Source organism: Capricornis sumatraensis, chromosome 8, assembly GCF_032405125.1.
Source record: "Capricornis sumatraensis isolate serow.1 chromosome 8, serow.2, whole genome shotgun sequence".
NCBI lineage: Eukaryota > Metazoa > Chordata > Mammalia > Artiodactyla > Bovidae > Capricornis > Capricornis sumatraensis.
In genome coordinates this window covers 90,010,443-90,033,508 of record NC_091076.1, presented here as the reverse complement: position 1 = coordinate 90,033,508, position 23,066 = coordinate 90,010,443, and the positions used below count along the sequence as shown (strand labels likewise).

General features: G+C 38.2%; 1 protein-coding gene across 1 annotated transcript; it reads left to right on the top strand.

The window, feature by feature from the left end:
• Window positions 1-1,264: 1,264 nt before the first annotated feature.
• On the top strand, window positions 1,265-21,728 carry MED1 (mediator complex subunit 1). The gene is made up of 17 exons (XM_068978991.1): window positions 1,265-1,461; window positions 3,537-3,643; window positions 6,149-6,227; window positions 7,127-7,181; window positions 7,286-7,418; window positions 8,122-8,150; window positions 10,100-10,171; window positions 10,659-10,733; window positions 11,229-11,302; window positions 11,891-11,980; window positions 12,999-13,110; window positions 13,629-13,753; window positions 14,002-14,120; window positions 14,904-15,105; window positions 16,531-16,626; window positions 16,748-16,853; window positions 18,340-21,728. Exons 1-17 carry the CDS (start codon window positions 1,437-1,439, stop codon window positions 21,569-21,571), a joined length of 4,731 nt encoding a protein of 1,576 aa, XP_068835092.1. The 5' UTR covers window positions 1,265-1,436; the 3' UTR covers window positions 21,572-21,728.
• The last annotated feature ends 1,338 nt before the right edge of the window (window positions 21,729-23,066 follow it).

Below are 23,066 nucleotides of genomic sequence, written 5' to 3'. Positions count from 1 at the left end.
TCATCTGAACTGTAGTTACCAGCAGGAATTGTTTTGGAGGATGTTTGCATATCATTTTTGAAATATGGGGAAAAGTCTGAGACTAAAGAGCCAGTGGAAATCCATTGCTAAATATCCTTACAGCAAATTAGATAAAATCTGACTTTTCAGCAGTTCTTCTCAAGAATGTATTTCAAAAAAAATAATAATAATAAAGAAAAAAAAAGAGTAACCTTAACTATTTTAAGAACTTCCACCCAGAGGTAGTAGAATTGTATTTTAGCCTGGTTCTTGTTCCAATGGGCAGGAACTTCTAAATTCTCAGCATTAATCCAGATTTCTCTTCGTGAAAATTTACTGATACAAAAGACAGGACCACACATTCTTTGTGATTTGTAGTGTAGAGTGTGAGCTAACCTGCTTGCTTTTACTGACTACAAAAAAAATACAATCCATTGTGAACACCTTTGGGATCCTAAATATAATTGATGACTGCTGAATATTCATTGGAAGGGCTGATGCTGAAGCTGAAGCTCCAATATTTTGGCCACCTGATTGACGCGAAGACTCCACTCATTGAAAAAGACTCTGATGCTAGGAAGGGTTGAGGGCAGGAGGAGAAGGGGAGGACAGATGATGAGATGGTTGGATAGCATCACCGACTGGATGGACATGAGTTTGAGCAAGTTCTGGGAGTTGGTGATGGACAGGCAGTTCATGGGGTCTAAAAGAGTCGGACACGACTGAGCGACTCACCTGAACTGATGACTGCTGCAAACAAGTTTTTCTTAACTCAAAATCTTCCACATCCTCAGAAATATCGAAAATGCTCAAGAAAAATATTTCTGAAATTAAAAAGGAAATTCGGTCATGGAAATTAAGTGTACTGGGCTACCTTGGGACGTCGTGTTACAAAGACCCAACGTCTAGTATCTCAATAAAGGGAAAGTTTTAATAAAATATTCCTAACAGCAATATTCTTCGAAAAGCTAGCATTTCAGTAAAGACAGCTGGGGCTTTTACTTTGCAAACTGCTTGAAAGCCAAATCGAAACTGCCAACTTCCACAGAGGTGTTGAACACTACCACCACACAAGCTCCACGCCTAGCTCCGAGAAGTCGGAGACAAACCAGAGAGCAAGCAGGGTGGGGATAATCTCGCGAGAAGCAACGTATAAATCATTTTTCGCGATATTTGGTACCCAGCCCCTTTCCCCTCTCTCTCTCGCAGGATCACGGTTAATCTCGCGATCTTTTGGAAGTTCCGTTGGGGAAGATGGCGGCGGCCGCGAGCACCCTTCTCTTCTTGCCGCCGGGGACTTCAGACTGAGTCTTCCCTGGAAGAGTGGGACTGCAGGTTCCCTGCGTCCCGGGAGCCCGAACCAACTTGGTTCCTCCATTACTGGTGGGGAAGGGCATATCCTCTTGTGTAGGACTTAGGCCCTCCCCGCCGTCAGGATGAAGGCTCAGGGGGAGACCGAGGGTGAGTGACTGAGGGGGAAATCAGGGGGCGGGACACAGCTGGGGGAGCCAATGCCTCCGCGGGGGCCACTCTCCCGAGGGCTCAGGATCTAGGAGGCGGGATATGTCTGAGTTTTAGATTCTGACTGCCTTCCTTGGTGATGGAGAGCTTCGACTTTGGGGAGATGGGGGCTCCCAACTTGAGTGTGAAGGTTTCCTATTTGGCAAGGGGCAACATTTGGGCCTCAGGGCATTTTTTAGCCTAAAGAGATGGGAGACCGGGCAAGTGAACGTAAAACTTTCTTCTTCAAAAGAGAAATCTGAATGATGACATAAAACAATAATAGGACGCTATATATCAAAGTACTGTTAGATGTTTTTTCGTGAATGAAATGATTAGGTCCTTATGGTATTAAAAGCCAGTAGTTTTCAAAAATGTCACAGCTTTCATATCTTGTGGTATTGTATATTTTTTAAATGCTTTTAATTTTAGTCTTTAAATATCTGAACTAAGAACTGTTGAAAAACACTTTTCTGTGTAGCTTTATATTCTCTAAAGTTCCACATTTCAGCTTAGATGCTCCCTTAGCATTTTGGACATAGTTCTGTTGATACACGATTATTTTTTTGTCTTCTCCAATGTACTCTGAGCTTTGTAGAGCAGGATCTTGCCTTACTCATCATTGTATAGTCCTGGGCACATAATGTTGTGTTGTTGTGTTAGTCACTCAGTCGTTTCCGACTCTCTGACCCCAGGGACTGCAGCCCACCAGGCTCCTTCGACTATGGAATTCTCCAGGCAAGAACACTGAAGTGGGTTGCCGTTTCCTTCTCCGGGCACATAATAGTTGCTCAAAAAAATGTTTCACTGAAGCGTTTTTGTAAAGATTTATCGTCGGCCTTCTTTTTTTTTTTTATCATCGGCCGCCTTAAGGGAGAGAAGGGAGGTGTGTTTGAAGGAGAAAGAAAAAAGGGTGCAGAGGAATGACAAGTGTAAGTGGAATCTTAGTGAGGCAGGAATTTTGTCTAGTTTGCTCACTGCTGTATCTCTGAGATGTAAAATAGTGCCTGAGTGAATGTCTTAAATGTGGGAATTGCCAAACATTTCTCCAGAATTATAAACTGAATGAAACAACCCCAAGAACAGTTTTCCAGAAGATGAAGGCCTTGGAGGGAGGAGTTGAATCTCGATTTGAAGATGTCACTACTTCACCTTTGATTGCTGACATTCTGTTCATCTTTCAAGACATCTTTTCTGTAACATCCCTCAACTAATTACACACTTTTCCTCCTTTGAATTTTGATAGTAATGTGTCTCTATTTTTAAGAGCATATCTCATTTTGCTTTGTGTGATGGTTATTTTCACATTAACTTATCCACACCCCCTCACAGATGTCATCTCAGGCATATTGTATTTTTGCACTGCTGGTCTCCAGCACAGTCCTTGCTCATGTTAAGCAGTTAAAAGAATTACAGGAGTGTTGGAGGTTGTAGGAGGTTCCTTCAAACACTATCTGGGATCCATTCTTTTCTACCTTTCTCTTACCTTTGCCTGAAACTCATCCTTTAGTCACTTGACATTTCCTTTGTTCGTATAGTTTGAATTCGAACAGGAAATAGCTGAATGGCAAATAAAGCTTGTTTTCTTGATAATACTTACAAATTGATCTCTTAAAATTATGTGAAAAAATTAAGAAAGTCTCTATTTTCACATTGAAAACCAACTAACTATAGTAAGGCCATGTTCAAATGTATGCTCTGCATATGTCATGGAAAGGATTTCATGCCTATCATGAAATTATTTTGTCATTAAATAGTAGTCTTGATCCTCAGGACTGGAGGTGGTTCTTTTTTTGCTTCTCATTAAGTCTGAAGAGAAAGCAGTCCCCTTCTATAGTGTTGTTAGATTAGGCCCATAATTTCTGTCTACTTGTTATTAGAAATGAGTTCTTTGTGTATTTTGAAGTAAATGATATTGGATAAGATTTTAACTTGAGTTCATACCAGGATGAAGTATGGGAGTTTTGTTTGCAAGAAAAACTGTGGAAGGTCTTGAAAGAAGAGTTGCTAATAATTTTTTCTGATTTATATCTTAGAGTCGGAAAAGCTGAGTAAGATGAGTTCTCTCTTGGAACGGCTCCATGCAAAATTTAACCAAAATAGACCTTGGAGTGAAACCATTAAGCTTGTGCGTCAAGTCATGGTGAGGACTATGGTGAACTGGATAAAGTGTTGTGCTTAGAAAATTATTTGATAAGCTAAGTTACCTATGTGGACTTTTTCTAGCTAGTTATTATGGTGTGTCTTCAGTTTTATTTCTCATAACATCATACGTACATGATGGCTTTCAACTTTTAAGTCTACCTAAGAAGAAGATATGTTAATAGAATTGTGTTAATCATGAGTTATAGTAAGCTGGGATATTTTAGGCAAAACTTGTAAGAAACACACTTATAAAGCATAATTAGTTTCCTAGTGACCTAGTGTTTAGGATTCCCAGCTTTCATTACTGTAACCTCGGATTCAATCCCTGGTTGAGGAACTAAGATCCCACAAGTCCCACAGTGCTGGCAAAAAAAAAAAAAGATACATGTGATAGCCTGATATAGAGAAACATTTACTTTTTACTTCCTGTCAAGCTCCTTGATTCTAATGTGTTAATACTTTCATTGTATCTATACTGGTAGTAGAGTTTGCAATCATTTTTATTAACTTCACTTGTTTACTCTGGGACTTCCTCTACAGTACTTTCTCCTTCCTGAGGCATTCACCAGTATGGGGAGCCCTTAGTTAAGTGGTAAACAGGGAGTAGGGTGAGTGTATAGCACAGCACTAGTAAGAGAACTGAATTTGCTGTCAAAAAAACCTTTATTTTAATCTTGACTTCACTACTACCTGTGTAACCTTGGACAAATTGCTTGTTTTTTCCTACCCTCAATTTCCTCATCTAGGAGGTAGAGACACCAGTTTGAGTAAGATGAGCAATACCAGTTTGCTTTTTCGCATAGTTTTGCTGTAAAGATCAAATGAGATAATGAACACCAAAATGTCATGTTGCTTAGAGATTTCCATAACTAAGTTCTACAGACATCTTCTGACTCAGGATTGTATACGTAAAAAAGATTTGTAGTTTTTTTTTTTTTTAAGTCTTAATGAGAATTTTTCCAGTCTGGGTATTCAGAGGTTGTCATTTTTGTACTAGAAGGCAGCCATATTCTAGTTTGAGATACCACCTCTAAATGATATTGTCATTAGAGAAACATCATGAGCTAGAGGACTCCAGGTGGCTACTAAGACCCTCTCTTGGGTTACCAGTTCTTGGTTTGGTCACCAAAGCTTCCATTGTCTACTTGTCACTTTTGCAGATTCAGAAACCTGCTTTTATTGGTATGTAAAAGATTTTGAAGAATTTTCAACAACTCTGTGTGTGCATGCTAAGTCTCTTCAGTCATTCCCAACTCTTTACGACCCTATGGACTGTAGCCCACTAGGCTCCTCTGTCCATGGGATTCTCCAGGCAAGAATACTGGCGTGGGTTGCCATGCTTTCCTCTAGGGGATCTTTTAAACCCAGGGATTGAATCCATGTCTCCTGTGGCTCCTGCACTGCCGGCAGATTCTTTACTGCTGATCCACTGGGGAAGCCGTTTTAAAACTGACATACTAACAAAATCTCAGTAGATTAATATGAAAGTCAGAATGCCAGTTTATTAATGAGGGTTTGTCTTTCCAGTTACCAAAATACTGGTATCCATTGCCTAGAGCAATGGACACAGTCCTTGTCTATTTAAGGTATAAAGGAATCTGGATTATTAATTAAGCAGATGTTTGGGAGCATGGAATTAGAGCCAAGAAAGATGGATTTAGGGCATGGAAAAGCCTCAAAACCTATCCTTGTATCATAAAACTGCTGATACTTCTGGGGACTAGAATGTTGTACAGAGAGAAACTGCTTCCTTGGATAGGTTTAGAAAAATTATGCCAAATTTTTGCTCTTTGGATTTTTGGATTATGTATCTTGTTTCCTAGAGTCAGTCTGTTGGGTGGGCCAAAAATTTCATTCTGGTTTTTCCGTAACATCTTACGGAAAAATCCAAATGAACTTTTTAGCTGGCCCAGTAGTTTAAGGTTTGGTTGTATTTCTTAGATTACATGCATATCACCTTATTAGGTTTGGGAATTGTCAAATTTGAGCCACCCCATTGTGAGTCTTAGGATATAGTCATCTTCTGCAGGAGGCTGATTTCATTTATTACATTTTGATTCTTCTAATTTTTCCCTGAAAATTATTTTAGATCTGGAAATACCTTTGTTGTAGACTTTTTTTTTTTGGTTGCACTGTGTCATGTGGGATCTTAATCCCACAGCCAGGGATTGAACCCACGTCCCCTGCTTTGGAAGCATGAAGTCTTAACCACTGGACCACCAGAGAAGTCCTAGATGTGAAAATATCTTTTTCTCCTTTCATGGATATGGATATGGTGTATCTATGTATTCTGTAGATTAACCTTTCCTCTTTTGTATAGATGGACAAAATAACAATTAAAAATTTATAGATTATCTAGAATATATAAGAAATACAGAGTATATAGACTACTTCATAATCTGTAGACTATCCTGAAATATTATTTCTAGAATAATATATGTGTTTACCAAAAACTATTGGCTTGGTTAATTTTTACCTCAAATGTTTTCCTATTTTAATATAGGAGAAGAGAGTTGTAATGAGTTCTGGAGGGCACCAACATTTGGTCAGCTGTCTGGAGACATTGCAGAAAGCTCTCAAAGGTTTGTAAACATTGTTGAAATATGCCAACTTCTTAAAAACGCTCCAGTTTAGGAAAGACTTTTATACTTATATACTAGAAATATAAATTGAGATAGATGGGTGTCACTCTTGATTTCATTATGAAGTTGAGATGAACTTTTACCTGAACTTTTTTTTTTAACCTGAACTTTTGAAACATCTATTTTTTATTCTATTTTGAAGGCTGGTAGAGACTCAAAAAATAATTGATGAAGGGTAACTAAGATAGCATATTGGAGGGGAAAATTTTTTTCCTTCACATGTTCTCTCCTAATTAACTCAATAAGAAGATGGACTTTTTGACTCTAAGACTTTTACAGTATTTATTAACAGTGTTTTCATAAGAAAATGAAAAAAGGAAAGAAAAAAATGTTTTTAGGAAAGCAAACATGAAATTTAAGTCATGAGCTTGATTATTCAAGCTTATAATTACTACTTCTGTCTGGTTTTGAAGGAAAATGAAAGTAAAAACAGACAAACAGGTTTTACACTGATTATCACAAATGAGCTGGGATTGAATCCATACCCGCTTTAGCACTAGATGACCAGCAAGTCCCTAAGTATGTCTTCTTTAAAGATAACTTGTCCCAAATGAGTAAAGAAAAAGAGAAAGGAGAAAGGTCCAGTTTTTTTCAAATAGATTTTTTTTTGGACCCTTATTGCTTAGGCTGCAGCTAAGCCTTATCAGTGAGCTTTTTGCAGATTATAAGCATTTGAACTATAGATGAGCTTTGTGCAGATTACAAGTATTTGGACTATTGAATGTGTTTATGGCTTTGGAGGGACAGATATACTTCTCAGGATGTTTCTGTCTTTGAAGAATACTATTTAAGTTATTTGGAGTATGCTTTGTGATTTCCTTTTTTTCACCCTTTTGTAGTAACATCTTTACCAGCAATGACTGACCGTTTGGAGTCTATAGCAAGACAGAATGGGTAAGTAGTATATCTGTAGGCAGAAATATTTAACTTAGTGTTGACTTTGGGTGGCTTTATTTATGTGTCTTCTATTAATTTTTGTTTTGATTTGTTCCTGCTAGACTGGGCTCTCATCTCAGTGCCAGTGGCACTGAATGTTACATCACGTCAGATATGTTCTATGTGGAAGTGCAGTTAGATCCTGCAGGACAGCTTTGTGATGTAAAAGTGGCTCACCATGGGGAGAATCCTGTGGTATGTGTTGATATTTCACTGGAATCTGTGGGGTTTACTTAGGGACATTAATTTTTAAAGAAATTGTTGGGGTTTGAAATAGCTTGGGTTTAGGTTTTTTCACGAGCCACTGTAGAGATGATGTGATGGGCTACAACATCAATAGCTGTAGAGTGGAATTTAGAATACTCTGGGTCCATCTCTGACATCATCCAAAGGCTTTGACAAGAAGAAACACCAGAGGAACTTTTTCCAATTCATATCAACAAACATGAGCCGCAGTTGAACAATAGGTGCTGGGGATACAAATAATTTAAATTCCTATCCTCAAAGAACTTATAATCAAGAAGGACAGATAATCTTGTATATAGCTAATGTCTCTGAAAAGCCCTGTAATAGAGAGGAATGTAAAAGGTGTATAACCAGACAATTGGATATGAATTCCAAGGATGGCTTTAAAGAGAGGTCCTAATGTTTTAAACAAGCAACTGAAAGTTGATTCCTTTATAAACTATTTCAATATATTTGATTTTTAATTTTCTGACCCAACCCCATGGTTTACCAAGTAGGAAGAAGATATCTTTGATATCTTAAATATAAGGACCTTCTATAGCTTTAATGTTTTTGTTATAAAGCATGTGTTATTAATAAAAAAAAAAAACTTTTGATGTCTTCAAGCATCTTAAAGTAGTTTAGAGTTTTAACATGATTTCTTTAATTTCAGAGCTGTCCAGAGCTTGTACAGCAGCTAAGGTGAGCAGCTGACATTTACATTCCCTTTTATTGGCAGACAGTGCTGTTCTTTATAGTTACATTTTGAGAATGGTCAGAATTTACTTTTCTAAGGAACAACTTTATTTTCTTGGGTCAAGATTTTTCAAAGTCTGTACTTGATCACTTTCAGAATTGACTTAGCTTTTTTTTTTTTTACACTCTATTCCATCTATCCTAGGATTTCCCAACCTTGACAGTATTGCCATTTTGGGTTGGGAGATTCTTTGCTCTAGGGGGTTGCCCAGTTCATTCTTGGATGTTAAACAGCATCCCTGGTTTCTCCCAGCTAGTTAGGATCTATGATAACCTCCTGATCTGTGACTTTGATTATCTGTGATAATCAAAAATATCTCCAGATATTGTCAGACGTCCTCTGGAGGACAAAATCACTCCTGGTTGAGAACTACTGAGTTAACTGTAGGAATTCTCTGTGGAACAAAAATAAACAGAACCTAATTATTGAATTAGAGAAAGCTTGAGAAAATTGAGTCTATACTATGGAAAGAACTTTTTTTCACTTTGAGAAAAATTGTTTTATATTTAAGGTTTATGGGTCCCAAATCGTAGTAAAGTGCTAGGCTTGAAGACAGTCTCTTTTAGTAATTGATGTTTTTTTGTCATTGGCTTATCTTTCCTCCTTTAATTGAGTGGAGATTTCCATGCTTAAATTTAAACCCAGAATTAACTCTCTGGAAATTTGAGAAAGTTGTTACATCAATTTTATGTTTTAAATATAGTGAAGTTATCAGATACGGAGGAGTCTTAAGGGTTTAACATTGAGAAATAAGTTTTACACTCAGCCTTCCAGTGATCACTTTAATGTCCTTACAGCCAAATACACCAGATTTGAATGAGCTTTGAGAAATTGCAATGCAACATAAAAAATAACCTTTTATGATTTCATTTACTCAATAAGTCTAGCAAAGATGTATTATCAGAATAGTCCAGGAAACCAGTATTTCTGGTTCTAATGTAGAATAGGAGACTGTACCAGTTTATGAACTGATGGTGTTCTAAAGTTAATTTGTAAGCATGTTTGGAAGTGGGAACCTTAGAAAGAATATTAGTCTTTACCAGGTATTTTTAATCACTCTGTATAGATGATGATTTTAAGGTAAGGAATATATTTTGCTGTTGCTCTTGTTTCTTTTTAGTGTCTTCATGGCACTTTGGGCAATAAGTATTCAATAAATGCCTGATCAAGTATCTGACATTGTCAGAGCAGTACAGTTTTCAACAGACATTTTTTTTTTTTTAGGTTTGAAAAAGGATATAGAGACTTAGAATTGTTGAGTTGTGTTGGATTCCTGCCTATAAAAGCTTACTTGACTAAGAATCCACCTCTGAATGTTAGGTTTTAGGATGCCAGGATTCCTGGTAGTAGTTTCTTTTTCCTGGGGTAATTTGTTATAGGAACATTTTAAAATATATCATTTGCCTCCACACTACCTATTCTGCCTTTGCTTAGGTCTCCCATCTCTCTCCCACTGTTCATTTCCTTTCTCTGCTCTTACTGTATACATGAAAGTGTCCTATCTTCCTAATTTATTTACTTCCTTTTTCTCTCTAAAAGATTTTTTTTCCTCATGACATCCAGTCATCTCAGTTACAAATTAAGAGGGGAAGTGATGTAAACTAAGTCTCATTACTTAAGAACAAATTAGTATATGAGGTAACAGGTCTTTTTTGACTATCTTTTATACTGTTTATTAGCACCTTCTCCCAAAAAATGGAGCAGAGAAAGGAGAATATTGTATTTTCTTTTGCAACTTTTGACTGAATCTAGAAAACTCGGGGTGGGGGGAGTTAAAGCAAATTATTAAGATTAGTTTATATAGCCTTGATTTTGGGGACTTTGCTGATAAGATTGAGTAGTAATTGTATGTTTTATTCTCTTCCCTCTCTCCTCTTCCCTGAACATCTCACAGGGAAAAAAATTTTGATGAATTTTCTAAGCACCTTAAGGGTCTTGTTAATCTTTATAACCTTCCAGGGGACAAGTAAGTATTTTTTGCTTTTGTTTGAAAAATTAGTATAAATCTATAAATCATTTTGTACTTAGAAATTTGCCAAGTCTTCTGCCCTAGCTCATTTCTGATTTCTATTCATACTGACAGTCTATAACTCAGCTTCTAACTTAATGTCTTTTAAAGATATTTTAAATAAACAGTATCTGGATTAATGATTATAGTGCTAGAAGGTAGATTACAATCCTTGAGGTATCTTCAGCATATTGATTTCTAGGCTGAAAGAAATTGTCATGGGACTGGTTTTATATTTTTAACCTACCTGGGATTCTGCTTACTTGCTTGGTCTTTTAAGTAGAGATAAAAATTAGTTTTGGTAGATCACTAATGATTTTTATTTATTTATTTATTTATTTTTTAAAATATCTAAGTTGCCTCCAAGGTAGATTTGCTCTCTAGGCTTTCAGTGTTTGTGTATATGTATATTTGTTAACTAATTCTTGTTCTGTTTACTTTCTAGCAAATTGAAGACTAAAATGTACTTGGCTCTCCAATCCTTAGAACAAGATCTATCTAAAATGGCAGTTATGTACTGGTAAGACTGGCTAAAGTATCAATTCTCTTTGACCTTGTTCTTAAAAGTTTTTTTGTCTATGGTTTACTAGGCTTCTGTTATTTAAAAAATATGTATTATAGATGTATGTTACTGCGCATCTGTATTTTACCTGTACTGTACATCTTGTCCATATCCTTTCACTTCCCAAATGATTGCATTCCATTTTCTGAATATCAGTATCCCTAAATTGTTGGTTGGTATTCCATAGGTTTTATGAGAAGACTTGTGAAACCTGGCCTCCCTTCTGATAAATAATAGTATAGTTGTAATTTTTGTTCACCATATTATACACTCCCCTGGTATATTCTCAGAAATAATCCCTTCACCTTGAGGGTGAAATATAATTGTTAAATGCCCAAGATAAAGTCATTAGGATAGAATTAAAAGATGTATAAGGGCTGAACTCATTATCACATTGTATACTAATACCTTCAGGGCTTAAATGTAAATAAACATAGATCATTTGTCTTGCAGGAAAGCAACCAATGCTGGTCCCTTGGATAAGATTCTTCATGGAAGTGTTGGCTATCTCACTCCAAGAAGTGGGGGTATGTGATGCTATTTTGCTTTAGAAAAAACCCTAATTTTTAGTGGAAAGATTACTACTTAAAATTTCATCTTGGTTTTATAAGCAGAAGGTGAAAATTACTAGTCATTTGTGATGGTTTTCTTTCTGTTTAATTGAAATGTAGTTGATTTTCAATGTTGTATTAGTTTCTAGTATATGGTAAACTGATTTAGTTATACATACTTTTATTCTTTTTCCTATTCTTTTTCCTAATAGTATTTATTACAAGATACTGAATGTAGTTCCCTGTGCTATACAGTAGGACACTGTTGTATAAGTTTGTATCTGCCAACCCCAGACTCCACATTTACCCCCTCTCTCATTTGTGTATTTTTCAATGGTTTCTAAGGTGTCAATACTTGCCCTCCCCTAGTTTTCTTATTTTTTAATTGTGAAGTAAATTGTTGCTGCTAGAAATAATACTTACGCTTCTGTCATATTTCACAGGCTGCTTTGGATCATGAGTTCTCACATTTTAAACTATTTTCTTGTATATAGGTTTATAGGAAGGGAATATTTTTATTTGTAAGTTACCTGATAAAGTAGTGATAAGTTTTATTTTTCATAGGTCATTTAATGAACTTGAAGTATTATGCCTCTCCTTCTGACCTGCTGGATGATAAGACAACATCCCCTATCATTTTGCATGAGAATAATGGTAAGACTTTCACTATAAAGTAACTAAAGGTTTTGCTCAGCGTTTAAAAAATATTTTTAAAAAGTTGAATGCCCAGACCTGCCTGTACTTTATGGTTTGCTACTCCCAAGTGAATATGCTATCCCTGTCAAAGTTTTCCATTTCTACCAGAGTTTGCTTCTGATACATACATACACATTCATACATATATACACATGTATATATACATCTGTTGCCGTCTAGTTGCTCAGTCGTGCTCGGCTCTTTTGCGACCCCATGGACTGTAGCCTGCCAGGCTCCTCGTCCATAGGATATACATACATAATAAAAAAGCCTAATTGGTCCTTTTGAATGAGTAAATGAGTGAATGAGAAAATGTAAATGATCTGACTTGAAATTTGCTTTAATCATTACTTTAAAGGTAAAGAAGTTAACCAACTTACTAAAGAACTAAAATAATGGATCTTACTTTGTATTTGCACTTTTTTTTGGGTGCACCACATGGCTTGCTGGATCTTAGTTCTTTGACGAGAGATGGAACCCCATGCCCTTTGGAGTGAAGGCACAGGGTTCTAACCATGGACTGCCAGATGGAACCCCATGCCCTTTGGAGTGAAGGCACAGGGTTCTAACCATGGACTGCCAGGGAATTCCTGTATTTGCACTTTAATAGACTAAAACCTAATGAAAAATGGCCTAATACCTCATTTTGCTCCCCTTTTAACTTCAATCATTGACTGTCTGGAGTCATAATTCTATTTAAATGCATTCTGAAGTTGGAGAAAATAAGTTAATATTGGTAATTGGTCTTTAAATGTTTTTTTCTTTATACTGCATTGTTTCCTATATTTTGTATTATTTACTAACAGAATTATTGGTTTGTTAGAAAGGTACTTGTAGCATTTCTAAGTTATATAGGTATAGAATCTGATAATTAAGGCTGACATATTACATAGAAGCTAGCTTTTTTTTTTTTTAATGTTAAGATCCTTATAATTTGTGTTACTCTGGAGAATACCTTTTTTTTTCTTTTTCCCAGTTCCTCGATCTTTGGGCATGAATGCATCAGTGACAATTGAAGGAACGTCTGCTATGTATAAACTCCCAATTGCACCATTAATTATGGGATCACATCCAGTTGACAACAAATGGTAAGTGAAATATAATTCTAGGGTAGCAAAGTCCATTTTTTTCAACTTTAAGCCTAGTAAGAAACAAGTATTACTTTGACTTGGCTCTTCCCACACTTGACTTTCTAGGGGTGAGCTTTTTGTTTTATCCATTTGATTTCTCTTTTCGGTATTTGCATGCTCCTCTTTGAAGTCTGCTCATAGAACATAGGTTTATCGTGAGAGAAAAGAGAACTGCTACTTCCACTGGCTTAGTGGTTTAGTGGTTGCTCTGTGGGATTTTCTTATGGGACTTTATGTTGATCTGGAGCTATGTTGGAGTAATATTAATAACTACAGAATGTGTTTCAGGATAGATGTTCAATAAGATACTTTAGGGTTAACAAATAGGATATTTTGGAATTGGGGGAAGGAAGTTCAAAGAGTGAAGTTTGATAGCCTTTGTATGTGTTTATATGATACAAATGTGTCTTGAGTGTTGAGATTTTTCATTTTTACATCAATTCAGTATCCCAATCCTCCACTTTTTTTTTTTGAAGGACTCCCTCCTTCTCCTTAGTTACCAGTGCCAACAGTGTTGATCTTCCTGCTTGTTTCTTCTTGAAATTTCCCCAGCCACTTCCAGTATCTAGAGCATTTGTTCAGAAAATTCAGAACTGCACAGGTGAGTTTTAAGAAGCATCAGAAGCTAACAACTGTTATAAAAGTGAAAGCAAACTTCAAATTCACATTATCTTAGCCCTCTTTCAGTCTTGACCTCAAAAAACCTAGTGATAGGTATAGATATCATGGTGTTTTGAACTACTCAATGCTTATTAGTAAGTACTTTTTGAATAAATGAGTGAATGAAGGGAAAACTGAGCTGTCAACATTTTCATTTTACTGTGATTATATTGATCTTTGCTGTTCCAGGAATTCCATTGTTTGAAACTCAGCCAACTTATGTACCCCTCTATGAACTGATCACTCAATTTGAACTGTCAAAGGATCCTGACCCCTTACCTTTGAATCACAACATGCGATTTTATGCTGTAAGTAAGGCCTTATGGATTGCTGTAGATTATGCTTGGACCCAAGATCAGAATGTTCCTTTTATAGGATACCTGAGATCAGAAGACATTCTTTTGGCTTACCAGATCATGTCCTGTTTTCTCAGTCAGGCAGGAAATTACAGATATCTTTGAAATGCACTGAAAAAGGACATAACTTCCAAGTTAGGAAACAGTGTACATTGAATTGTTGAAATTTGAAATGAAAGTCTCTTAATGGTATTCTAAACTTTTATAAGCTTATAAGTAGGTATTAAGAATTCTTGCTGTTTAATCCTTTCAAGTCCTGTGAACTTCTGATCTACAGAGTACTTACAGAGAAGAAAAGTACTGGAATGAGTGAATTAAGGACGGTTTTAAAACCACATCTGAACTTGAATTTATTTGAATGTTTGACAGTAGTCTAAAGCAACAGTTCCTCAATTCTGGCTCCATTATAACTGTATAGGATGTTATTAAAAATAAAAATTTTGCACTTACTGTTCAGGGACCCTTTTTATACAGATTTCTGAGGTAATTTTTATGTTAGCTAGGTTAGGAAACCACTGGCAGAACATTTACAAAAAAGGGGTCTTTTCAGCCAAGTGAGTGATTGGCATTTAACGTCAGCTGACTAGTAATTGACTGTGGAGCTTTACTGTTCAACAAGAAATTGCTGATTTTTGAGGAGTAGGGTGTTTGGTGTTTTTTTTTTTCAGGATAGTTTGTGGTTGGAGTACAGTGGCTGAGTAAATAGCATTTGTTCCCTTTGTTCTTTTTGCCCAGGCTCTTCCAGGTCAACAGCACTGCTATTTCCTCAACAAGGATGCTCCTCTTCCAGATGGTAGAAGTCTACAGGGAACCCTTGTTAGCAAAATCACCTTTCAGCACCCTGGCCGGGTTCCTCTTATCCTGAATCTGATCAGACACCAAGTGGCCTATAACACCCTAATAGGAAGCTGTGTCAAAAGAACTATTCTGAAGGAAGGTACTGCCTTTTCTTTTGCTGTATTTACCGGCAAATGGTACTGATTACTCTAGTAGTTCTCTAATTTGGTGGCTCATCATATCACCTGTGGAGCTTCCAAAACTACAAATATTTGGTTTCCATACCAAATGAACTTAATTAGAATCTCTGTGGGAGGAGCTGGGAATCTAGTTTAAGCTCTGTGGATAATTTTGATGGAAGCAATCTGTACATTGGCATATGGAAACTACTGAGTTTTTTTGCAATGGACTTACTATTTTTCTGCATGCAGTGGTGTAATTGGGTACCTAGGGCCCTGAGTCTTGCAGCAGATATATAAGGTATAATTTGAGATTTTGTAGGAAGAGAGTTCTTGACACCTAAATTTTAGGTTGTTAGGCAGTGCTTCTCACGTTTTAATCATGAGTATATTTTCTCCACCTTCTTTGGAGAATTTTGTCATACAGCTTAAAAACAGGTGAGACCTGTGCTTTTTCTTTCTCTCCCAGGATTCTGGAATGCTGATGTTTTTCACAGTTTCCTCTTAGAAATCTTGATATGAATTTTGGCTGCTCTAGTTGATCATAGTTAATTTTTTACATTAGTTGTAAACATTTCAGTGATAGAACTGTGCCAAATGGTAGGCGAGAAGAAACCCAGAAGGTAAATCAGGACATATATTTTATGGGAATGAGAATTGTTCCAGAAACGAAAAATTTTGGAAAGTTGAAGTAATGACACAGAGCATGTGCAAGTATCCTTATGACCCTTCTGTTTCATGTATCTCAATCCTAGGAGATTATCCACATAGCTTTAGAGCATTTAAAAATGAGTTTTTGTGAGATAGTTATGAAGTTAGTCCTACAGAGGTGCATACTTTTTCCCAAGAAAGTATATAATTCTTGTCTCTGGGCTTTCAGCATGTTTGGCTTAGAAACCAATGATGATAGTTATATGTAAGTATATTTCGCATAAATATATCATTTTAGATTGTATTCTCTACATCCATGTTTACCAAACTATGGAATGTATAGCTAAGAGCTGTATACTAGTAGAAAGCAGGGTTTATGACAGTGATTCTGATGTCTGCTTATCAAATAGAATGAGAAACTCCTCTTGGACACATTTATTTTCAGCATTGATTTTCAAGGCAGGATGTTTATGTCTGCCAAGGACTCTTATCAATTTAGGGATTAAATATCTTCATTTAAAAAAACTGAAGTTTACTTTGTTTTAGAGTATTTATAACATAAACTGTTAGATTCTTAGGAATCTGATTTCTTCAATCACCTGTGAGTGCCAGTGGGTTTTATGTTTTTAAAAAAATATGTGGGATTTAGTTTCGGTGAGGGAGAGAAAGGATTTCATAATTAATGATTACTATTTACATATCTCAAGTCTTTTTATCTGGTTGATTATTTTATGATCCTTTTCTTTGCCTTTTAGATTCTCCAGGGCTTCTCCAATTTGAAGTGTGTCCCCTCTCGGAGTCTCGTTTCAGCGTGTCTTTTCAGCACCCTGTGAATGACTCCCTGGTGTGTGGTGAGTTATGTGGGTGGCTAGCACCTCTCTCAGGGTAGCAGTTTGGTCCTTTTATCTCTTGAAAAGTCAGAAACTGAAGCCAAACCCATCCTAAACACCTCCTATATGTTTTGTTTTTCAGTGGTAATGGATGTGCAGGACTCAACACATGTGAGCTGTAAACTCTACAAGGGGCTGTCAGATGCACTCATTTGCACAGATGACTTCATTGCCAAAGTTGTTCAAAGGTAGCACTGGCCCTTTTTCATCAGAGTACCATTAAGAGGTGTATAAAGAATGCTGTTTTCAGTAATAAATGAATTAGAAATTTAGGAGGAAGGCATTTAGTCACTGCTTTGGATTCACACATCGCTGCTTTTGGAACTAGAAGCAATATGAGTTTTTGATTTTATAAATCTCATGAGAGTAATAGGAAGTAAAGTAGGTAACTTCAGACCCAGTGTTAGGGCTCTTTTACGAGGGAGAGAGCTGAAAAAAGATGTAGATCTTTTTTTCACTTTTCCTCTGTGTCATTTTTGTAAAAAAACACATGTAATATGTCAAACAGCAGTATGTGGGAAGATACTTTAGCCATTCAACTTGCTGGAAGCATGAATATGTAATTAATATGTAATTTCAAGATTTTTTAGAGCAGGTATGAGTGGTCTGTTTAGTAAATAAAAATAAATTTTATTGACACATAAGACATGCCTGTAAATGAACACGTGCCTGTTCCTTTATATACTGTCTATGGTAGCTTTTGAGCTAAGATGGCAGAGTAGTTGGACAGAAACCATATAATCTTAAAAAGTCAATGTATTACTATCTGGTCTTTTAAGAAAGGTTGTTGACATAGTCTAGAGCAAATTGTTTTCAAACATGTTTATAAACATAAATTTATCTGTAACATAAAAAGTGCTTTGCTTTAAAATAAAAAGGATTTCCTGCCAGTGGTGGTACTTTTCACAGTATAGCTTTGGGGTGATTTAAGCTATTTAAGTATAGAATTTGATGGGTCAAGAGATTTTTCTAGTGGTTCATCAATTAAGATAAATTGTATATACCGTTACACCATTAATCATATGTGAAGTCCCCAAAGGAGGGCATTTTCTTACTGAGGTCATTATTACCAGTTTTATTTTAGTTCAGTATGGTATCTAATTATTTGGACTTTTGTTTATAATTGGTTTGTTTTTGGTGGCATGTCAAAGAAGGTTGATGATTGCCTCCTGGTCCAGACTTTTTTTTTTTTGGCTGCTCTGTGTGGCTTGCAGGGTATCAGTTCCCCATCCAAGGATTGAACCTGGGCCCTCAGCAGTGAAAGCTTGGAGTCCTAACCACTAGACCACCAGGGAATTCCTTCCAGATTCTTTTTATTTATTTATTTATTTATTCATTCATTCATATAAAATATTTATTTGGCTGTGCCAGCTCTTAGTTGTGGCATGTGGGATCTAGTTCCTTACCAGGGATCAAAATCAGGCATCCTACGTTGGGAGTATGGAGTCTTAGCCACTGGACCATCAGGGAAGTCTTCCTCCAGATTCTTGGGTATATCCAAAGCTCTGGCATTTTACAGAACTGCTCCTGCCTTACAGGTTATCTGCCTTACCTGAAAACTGTTTATTGCAAATCTTTACTTAAGACAAAAGTAAAGACTTTATCTCAAATGAAAAATTGGTTTAAGTAGCAACTAGTGCATTGTTCATTTTGTTTTTCCATCTTATTTTACAGATGTATGTCGATTCCTGTGACGATGAGGGCTATTCGGAGGAAAGCTGAAACCATTCAGGCCGACACCCCAGCACTGTCCCTCATTGCAGAGACAGTTGAAGACATGGTGAAAAAGAACCTGCCCCCGGCTAGCAGCCCAGGGTATGGCATGACCACAGGCAACAACCCAATGAGTGGTACCACTACACCAACCAACACCTTTCCGGGGGGTCCCATTACCACCTTGTTTAATATGAGCATGAGCATCAAAGATCGGCATGAGTCGGTGGGCCATGGGGAGGACTTCAGCAAGGTATCTCAGAACCCAATTCTTACCAGTTTGTTGCAAATCACAGGGAACGGGGGGTCTACCATTGGCTCGAGTCCGACCCCTCCTCATCACACGCCGCCACCTGTCTCTTCGATGGCCGGCAACACCAAGAACCACCCGATGCTCATGAACCTTCTTAAAGATAATCCTGCCCAGGATTTCTCAACCCTTTATGGAAGCAGCCCTTTAGAAAGGCAGAACTCCTCTTCCGGCTCACCCCGGATGGAAATGTGCTCGGGAAGCAACAAGACAAAGAAGAAGAAGTCATCAAGATTACCACCTGACAAACCAAAGCACCAGACTGAAGATGACTTTCAGAGGGAGCTATTTTCAATGGATGTTGACTCACAAAACCCTATCTTTGATGTCAACATGACAGCTGACACGCTGGATACGCCACACATCACTCCAGCTCCAAGCCAGTGTAGTACTCCCCCAGCAACTTACCCGCAACCAGTACCTCACTCCCAACCCAGTATTCAAAGGATGGTCCGACTATCCAGTTCAGACAGCATTGGCCCAGATGTAACTGATATCCTTTCAGACATTGCAGAAGAAGCTTCTAAGCTTCCCAGCACTAGTGACGATTGTCCACCCATTGGCACCCCTGTTCGAGATTCTTCAAGCTCTGGGCATTCTCAGAGTGCCCTCTTTGACCCTGATGTCTTTCAAGCCAATAATAATGAAAATCCATACACTGATCCAGCTGACCTTATTGCAGATGCTGCTGGCAGCCCCAGTAGTGACTCACCTACCAATCATTTTTTTCCTGATGGAGTAGATTTCAATCCTGATTTGTTGAACAGCCAGAGCCAAAGTGGTTTTGGAGAAGAATATTTTGATGAAAGCAGCCAAAGTGGAGATAATGATGATTTCAAAGGATTTGCATCTCAGGCACTAAATACTTTGGGGGTGCCAATGCTTGGAGGTGATAATGGGGAGACTAAGTTTAAAGGCAATAGCCAAGCTGACACGGTTGATTTCAGTATTATAGCAGTGGCTGGTAAGGCTTTGGGTCCTACAGATCTTATGGAGCATCACAGTGGTAGCCAGAGTCCTTTATTGACCACTGGGGACTTAGGGAAAGAAAAGACTCAAAAGAGAGTAAAGGAAGGCAATGGTGCCAGTAATAGTAGTCTGTCAGGGACAGGATTAGACAGCAAACCAGGGAAGCGCAGTCGAACCCCTTCAAATGATGGCAAAAGCAAAGATAAGCCTCCAAAGCGGAAGAAGGCAGACACTGAGGGAAAGTCTCCATCTCACAGTTCTTCTAACCGACCTTTCACCCCACCTACTAGTACAGGTGGATCCAAATCTCCAGGCAGTTCAGGAAGATCTCAGACTCCCCCAGGTGTTGCCACACCACCCATTCCCAAAATTACTATTCAGATTCCTAAGGGAACTGTGATGGTGGGCAAGCCCTCTTCTCACAGTCAGTATACCAGCAGTGGTTCTGTGTCTTCCTCAGGAAGTAAAAGCCACCATAGCCATTCTTCCTTATCTTCTGCTTCCAACTCAGGCAAGATGAAAAGCAGTAAATCAGAAGGTTCATCAAGTTCTAAGTTAAGTAGCAGTATATATTCTAGCCAAGGGTCTTCTGGATCTAGCCAGTCCAAAAATTCATCCCAGTCTGGGGGAAAGCCAGGCTCCTCTCCTATTACCAAGCATGGACTGAGCAGTGGCTCCAGCAGCACCAAGATGAAACCTCAAGGGAAGCCATCATCACTTATGAATCCTTCTTTAAGTAAACCAAACATATCCCCTTCCCATTCAAGGCCACCTGGAGGCTCTGATAAGCTTGCCTCTCCAATGAAGCCTGTTCCTGGGACTCCCCCATCCTCTAAAGCCAAGTCCCCTATCAGTTCAGGTTCTGGTGGTTCTCACATGTCTGGAACTAGTTCAAGCACTGGCATGAAGTCATCTTCAGGGTTAGGATCCTCAGGCTCATTGTCTCAGAAAACTCCCCCATCATCTAACTCTTGTACAGCATCTTCCTCTTCCTTTTCCTCAAGTGGCTCTTCCATGTCATCCTCTCAGAACCAGCATGGGAGTTCCAAAGGGAAATCTCCCAGCAGAAATAAGAAGCCGTCTTTAACAGCTGTCATAGATAAACTGAAGCATGGGGTTGTCACCAGTGGCCCTGGGGGTGAAGACCCAATGGACGGCCAAATGGGGGTGAGCACAAATTCTAGCCATCCTGTGTCCTCCAAACATAACATGTCTGGAGGAGAGTTCCAGGGCAAGCGTGAGAAAAGTGATAAAGACAAATCAAAGGTTTCCACCTCGGGGGGCTCAGTGGATTCATCTAAGAAGACCGCAGAGTCTAAAAATGTGGGGAGCACGGGTGTGGCAAAAATTATCATCAGCAAGCATGATGGGGGATCCCCCAGCATTAAAGCCAAAGTGACTTTGCAGAAACCTGGGGAAGGTGGTGGAGAAGGGCTTAGGCCTCAGATGGCCTCTTCCAAAAACTATGGCTCTCCACTCATCAGTGGTTCCACTCCAAAGCATGAGCGTGGCTCTCCCAGCCATAGTAAGTCACCAGCATATACCCCCCAGAATCTGGACAGTGAAAGTGAGTCAGGCTCCTCCATAGCAGAGAAATCTTATCAGAACAGTCCTAGCTCAGATGATGGCATCCGACCTCTTCCAGAATACAGCACAGAGAAGCATAAGAAGCACAAAAAAGAAAAGAAGAAAGTAAAAGACAAAGATAGGGACCGGGACAAAGACCGAGACAAGAAAAAATCTCATAGCATCAAGCCAGAGAGTTGGTCTAAATCACCCATCTCTTCAGACCAGTCCTTGTCTATGACAAGTAACACAATCTTATCTACAGACAGGCCCTCAAGGCTCAGCCCTGACTTTATGATTGGGGAGGAAGATGACGATCTTATGGATGTGGCCCTGATTGGCAACTAGGAACCTATTTAAAGCAAAAATATGGCCAGAGAAGAACTAAGTGTATAGGCAAATCACCATAAGGAGTGAGTCAGACAGGTCTGATTTTGTATTTAAGAATCTTAAATGGCATGGCTTTGACACCAAGTGGGATGAATTTTGAAAGGCATAGCCGGACCCTACTAAAGAGACCATAGGGTTTGATTCTGGTTACCACAAATCACTTGTTCCTTTGCCAGAAAAAAAAAAAAAGTTTTAAAATATTTGCTTATGAAAGGGAGGGGGTGGGAAGGGCTTAGGGAGAGGGAAGGGTGGGAAACAGTTTTGTGGGAAATATTCATATATATTTTTTCTCCCTTTTTCCATTTTTAGGCCATGTTTTAAACTCATTTTAGTGCATGTATTTGAAGGGCTGGGCAGAAAATGAAAAAGCAATACATTCCTTGATGCATTTGCATGAAGGTTGTTCACCTTTGGGTAGTTGTCCATTGAGGCAGGGGCAAATGAACGACTTGGGTCATTTTGGACACTTAAGTAATGTTTGGTGTCTGTTTCTTAGAGGAGTGATTGGGGAGGGAAGATGATTTTAGCTATTTATTTGTAATATTTTAACCCTTTATCTGTTTGCTTTTATACAGTGTTTTTTCTAATTCTATGAGGTTCAGGGTTCAAAATGATGGGAGGCAAGGAGGCTTATTTGCTGGTAGGGAGCTTGTGGCTTATGCTGGTAATGTAGTATCAAGCTGAAGCAGATCAGTCAGAGCCCACCTTTGGAGTCAAGTAGAAAACCAAAATGGTGTTTTTGTTATAGGAGGTTTTTCATAGGGTTCAGACATCATAGGAATATTAGGAGTTATCTTTCTGTGGAGGTATTGATTTATAGTTTCTTTTTCCTTTAAAGAAAGCTCGGCTGGCTTTTTGGGATGTAAACATGTTTTCAAATGCAGTAAAGTTTAAAAGTGGGATAGCCTCCCTGACCCAGTGGCATGAAAACCATTACAGAATTCATAGTTCTCCTATTTCTACAATGTGCCAAAAGTCCACGTCCCAGCATTTTGTTTGTAGGAGAACTGATGCCATTCCTGAGAACTGGGCTCCTTGTTTCCCTTCATCACAAGGATAAGGAGTCCAGACTTTAATCACTCCACTGTATGCTCCCTTAGATAAAACAGTAAAAAATTTGCAGCCATAGTTCACTTAAAACAGTTTTCAAGCTCACTTGAAGTAATGGGGGCCTGGAATGCTAGGTGGGCATGAAGATAAACCCTTGCTACTATGTAGCAACACAATTGGACCTTTTTGGAAGAACAGGTCTGAGTCTGGATTCTGGGGGACATCAATAAGAAGCCCTTCTCATACATATAGAAATCCAGGAGACCATTTGAGTGCAACACAAGTTCTCAGTATTTGGAGGGTCCTCTCAAAATTCTGCGGCCTTACTTTGATTTTGACACCTGCACTGTGCCATTCCTGATGATTCCATTCAGGATCTGTATCAGCAGGATGGGGCACGATC